The 3,938-nt window shown below is 42.6% G+C and overlaps 1 protein-coding gene across 1 annotated transcript in view; it reads right to left on the bottom strand.

The window, feature by feature from the left end:
* Positions 1-381: 381 nt before the first annotated feature.
* Positions 382-3,938, bottom strand: part of meis1b (Meis homeobox 1 b) — a 71,041-nt gene continuing 67,484 nt past the window's right edge. Inside the window, exon 12 of the mRNA XM_080849306.1 lies at positions 382-1,937. Within this exon, the coding sequence (XP_080705432.1) occupies positions 1,648-1,937 (290 nt within the window). The 3' untranslated portion in view covers positions 382-1,647. The remainder of the gene's footprint in view (positions 1,938-3,938) is intronic.

The raw sequence follows: 3,938 nt of genomic DNA, 5'->3' as shown, positions 1-3,938 counted from the left end.
GTTGAATTTGAAGATCCTATCATATTTTAAAAGATCACGTTAGCTTTTTATTAAAAAAAGAAGCCTACTTAAAGATACACCCAAGCCTAAGATAGCAAGCCTGTAGGAGGCAAAAGGTGCACTAGTGTAGCACATTAATAACTAGGCCTAATTTGTAACTGGATTTATAAAATGTTAAAATGATGACAATATGCTCAAGTAGGCCCACTTCAATACATTCAATATCTGACATATTTTCATATCTTCAGATTTTAATACATTGTATTTGTTAAACACTTGAGTGTAACTGTAGGAAACCTTTTGCTCGTAACTGCTTTGTATAAAAATGTGACAGCATAGTCACAAACGTAGTTCTACGAGTAAAGAAAATAAATCCAAGTGTGTAACACAACATTCGAGTTTATCTCAAGGTAGTCAAATAAAACAACTAGTGACATTACAGCTCATATTTGTTTTCACTCTTTTTATACACAAAATTTATTCATTTACAATGTACACATAAAGTTTCCATGGTGGAATCACTGGGAAAGAGTATGATTGATGTCATACAAAAAGATCAGCTCATTTTCAGTACGTATAGGTGGCAGTTGTTCCAGCTAATCCATTCATGAATAGCTGTTATGACGATTTGATATCCACTTATAAAGACACTGACACGTACCCACAGTTCCATCCTCTCTCTCTCTCTCTGTCTCTCTTTCTCTCTCACGCACACACACACACACACACACACACACACACACACACACTTTTTGCACTGTTATCTTCTTCTCATGTGTATAGTTCCATCAACCATTTCTGCTGAACATCTGGTAAGGCCAATTCAACTGGTGAACACATGAATTAGGTATGCAAATTCAAGCCCTGTGACGACAGACAGAAGACATTGAAGAGATCCTGAGCATTCAGTCGTCATTCAGAGGAGCTGACCCAACAGCTCTAGGTGTACCCAAGCATCTAAATGAGGCATCTTTCCCCCAAAAAAAGTTTTAAAGAAAGGCCTGCCAAATGATTTTCAACGAATTTTTTTGATTTATTCACATACTTTTGTTTTTCTTTTTTTTTAATGCAAGGTGATCGAGGGAGGAGGTCCGAGGTCTATGGAGATGGCACACACATAGTGTGGAAAGAAAAAAAGTTCACATCCTTTTTTTAAAAATCTATTAGAAACAACATAATATGCAGAACAATACGATAGCATTTACAATACTTAATTCCCAGTTCTCAGTTCTCGAGAGTCCGAAGCAATTTTACAACAGTATACAATATGTCCTCCTCCCTGCCTCCAGGAGTTGATATAGTAATAATTTCAATCTCTCTCTCTCTCTCTTTCTCTTTCTCTTCCTTTCTTTCTCTCTTTTTCTCTCTCAGTTTGAACCTATGCAAAGGGCACCTTGTGTTTTTAAGTGTCCCAAAGAGTGCAGACATTGGCTTCTTTCTTCTTTCCGAATCTGTTGCCAAGAGAATAGCTCTTCAATCTCTGCAAGAAGTCAATATGTAAGGGGGGGGGGGGCACATTTGCCCGATGGGGTGGGTGGGACGCAGGTTGGAGGGCGGGTGGGTGGGCGGGGAGGGGGGGGCACACCAATGCATCACAGTTTAGCTTCTCTCAATCGCAACTTGTTTTTTTAAAGAATCCCTTAAAGACTACTGGGCGTGGATGTCCATGACAGGGCCCCCCATGGTGGGATTGCCAGGGTGGGGCATCGGGGAGCTGGGTGCGGACATGGGCATGATGGGGTGGTGTGGTGGTCCTCCGTGCATCAACATCGCTGGGTGGTGGGGGTGTCCAGGAATGTAGGAGTGCATAGGAGGCCCGTGTCGCAGCTGAGCAGAGTGGGGGGGCATCGGGTGGGGGGCACTGTAGCTCGGTTGAACCATGCCCATACCCACTGGACCGCCGTGAGACAGGTAATCCCCAAGCATGCCCTGCAGTCCTGAAGGGGAAAAACACACATGAAGAGACCAAGATTAGCAATAATAATAATACAACTTTATTTATATAGCACCTTCCATGCAACAGAATGCAGCTCAAAGTGCTTTACAGCAAATACATTAAGTGCACAAAGAAATTACATGCACATAAAAATAGACATCAAAGAAACATTAAAAACTCAGATAAAGGGTAAAGGGTAGACTTTGAGTAACTAGCTTTGAGCAGTGATTAACAAACCAAGTGCTACTTCCACATGCCACGAAATGTACAGGATAAATGTACCAAAATGTTGTCGGGTCACATTCACCATTGAGGATTATCTAGTTTTGCTTTGGATTAAAGATCAAGATGATACTACACTTTAAGTGGCGTGCTGCTTCACATATGGATTTCTTTTTGTTAACGCTTGAATCTAAACACAGTGGGGCGGCGGGTGATATTAAAAATAACCTTCCTGAGCAGGAAGGCTTTCCTTTAATGAGTAAGTGCCAAGGATGACTGGAGCACATGTTCAGCGCATGGCCTGGTCTCCAGGGACCTTCTGCCTGCTCCGAACAAGGCACTCTGCTCCCTCCTTCACAGGAGAGCTGTGCTCAGTGAAGGATCCATCAGGCCTCGAATGGGCCATAATCTAAAGAACCAATCCAACCAGAAGCCTGCCCTTCACCGAGGTCACCCCATTGTTGTCTTTGTTAGCAGTTGTTTTTCTGTTAATCTGTGAGGTAAGGGAAACTAAATGTGTGAGTTTGACTGAGCCAGTTTGGTCCTAATCGGTAATGAACAGCCTCTTGAAAAATGCCTTTTGCATTGTGCTAAGTGAGTCACAACCCCGTTACAGGGCGCATACATTTTTGAGTGTTGAATGACTTTCATGTTTGGCTTTTTATACCCATATTAGGAAAGGGCCTCTGTACTCCTGGTTCTCTAAGAAACAATACCACCAGGAGTTTGGTCACACTGAGAAAAAAAATACAATAAAAAAAAATGCCCTCCAACTGAGAGGGCTATGTTTACGTGTGAGTTAAGACATATAAACACACGCGAATGACCTCTATTTTTTTTTATCATCTTGCTATTTCATCATATGGAACACAATGTGTTTTCCTATAAAACACCAACAGGGCCAATTCAGCTACGTATCCCTCTTCTCCCTCACATAACCAGAGGAGTCATAACTAAACCTGCCTTAAGAACAGAAAGCCATTGTGTTCCAATTACAGGAGAGGTGTGTAATACGCTAGGCCATCACCCCTTACTGCACACTCAGAGCTGAGGACTCACATTCCACCAGCATATCTGAGGAGGAAAAAAAACACCTGCACCATCATTAATGGTCTCGAAAGTAGACGAGGCACGAGAGAGAGAGAGAGAGAGAGAGAGAGCACAGCGCTCATTAACAATTTCATTAACTAGTGTTGTTCACCAAGCTCTCCTCAAATGAACATGTGATTGTCATGTCGAGCGGTGGGAGAATGGTGAGGTGAACCTATTGTCTGTCTTTCGATTTCTCAATCTTCCCTGATTTCAATCCTTGAACACATCGTTAATGAACGCTCTGCAGATGAAACATCAATTCTATCAGGGGAGAGAGAGAGAGAGAGAGAGAAAGAAAGGAGAGGAAGGAGGGGGAAATGGGAGTGTGTGGTTGAAAAGGCACACACTGCTAATACGTTTTTTCCCTTAATAAGCCAATCAATACATTGAGTTCCAGTGCTTGTCCATTCCCAGCAGTACAGGGGGAGCGAATCAACAGGGGATATTTGCACAGACAATATGAGGGCTAAATCCCTATAGACCTTGTTTTTTTCTGTTACTTAAAAGTAAAAGTTCACCCCTCCCAAAAGGGGAGATGTTGACCCTGCAAAAGGTTAACAAACTTGCGCCTAATAATTGGGAGGAATGAATTTGCAGACAAAGGCGAACTCCAGCAGGGCTGGGACTGCATAGGGTTAGCGGGTGAGTTGAGCTAAGCCTAGCAGTAGCGTTTGGGGAAGCAATGAGA

The sequence above is a fragment of the Sprattus sprattus genome (assembly GCF_963457725.1).
Source record: "Sprattus sprattus genome assembly, chromosome: 12".
Lineage (NCBI taxonomy): Eukaryota > Metazoa > Chordata > Actinopteri > Clupeiformes > Clupeidae > Sprattus > Sprattus sprattus.
The sequence above is the reverse complement of the archived record's forward strand: the minus strand, read 5'-3'. Positions and strand labels throughout refer to the sequence as shown.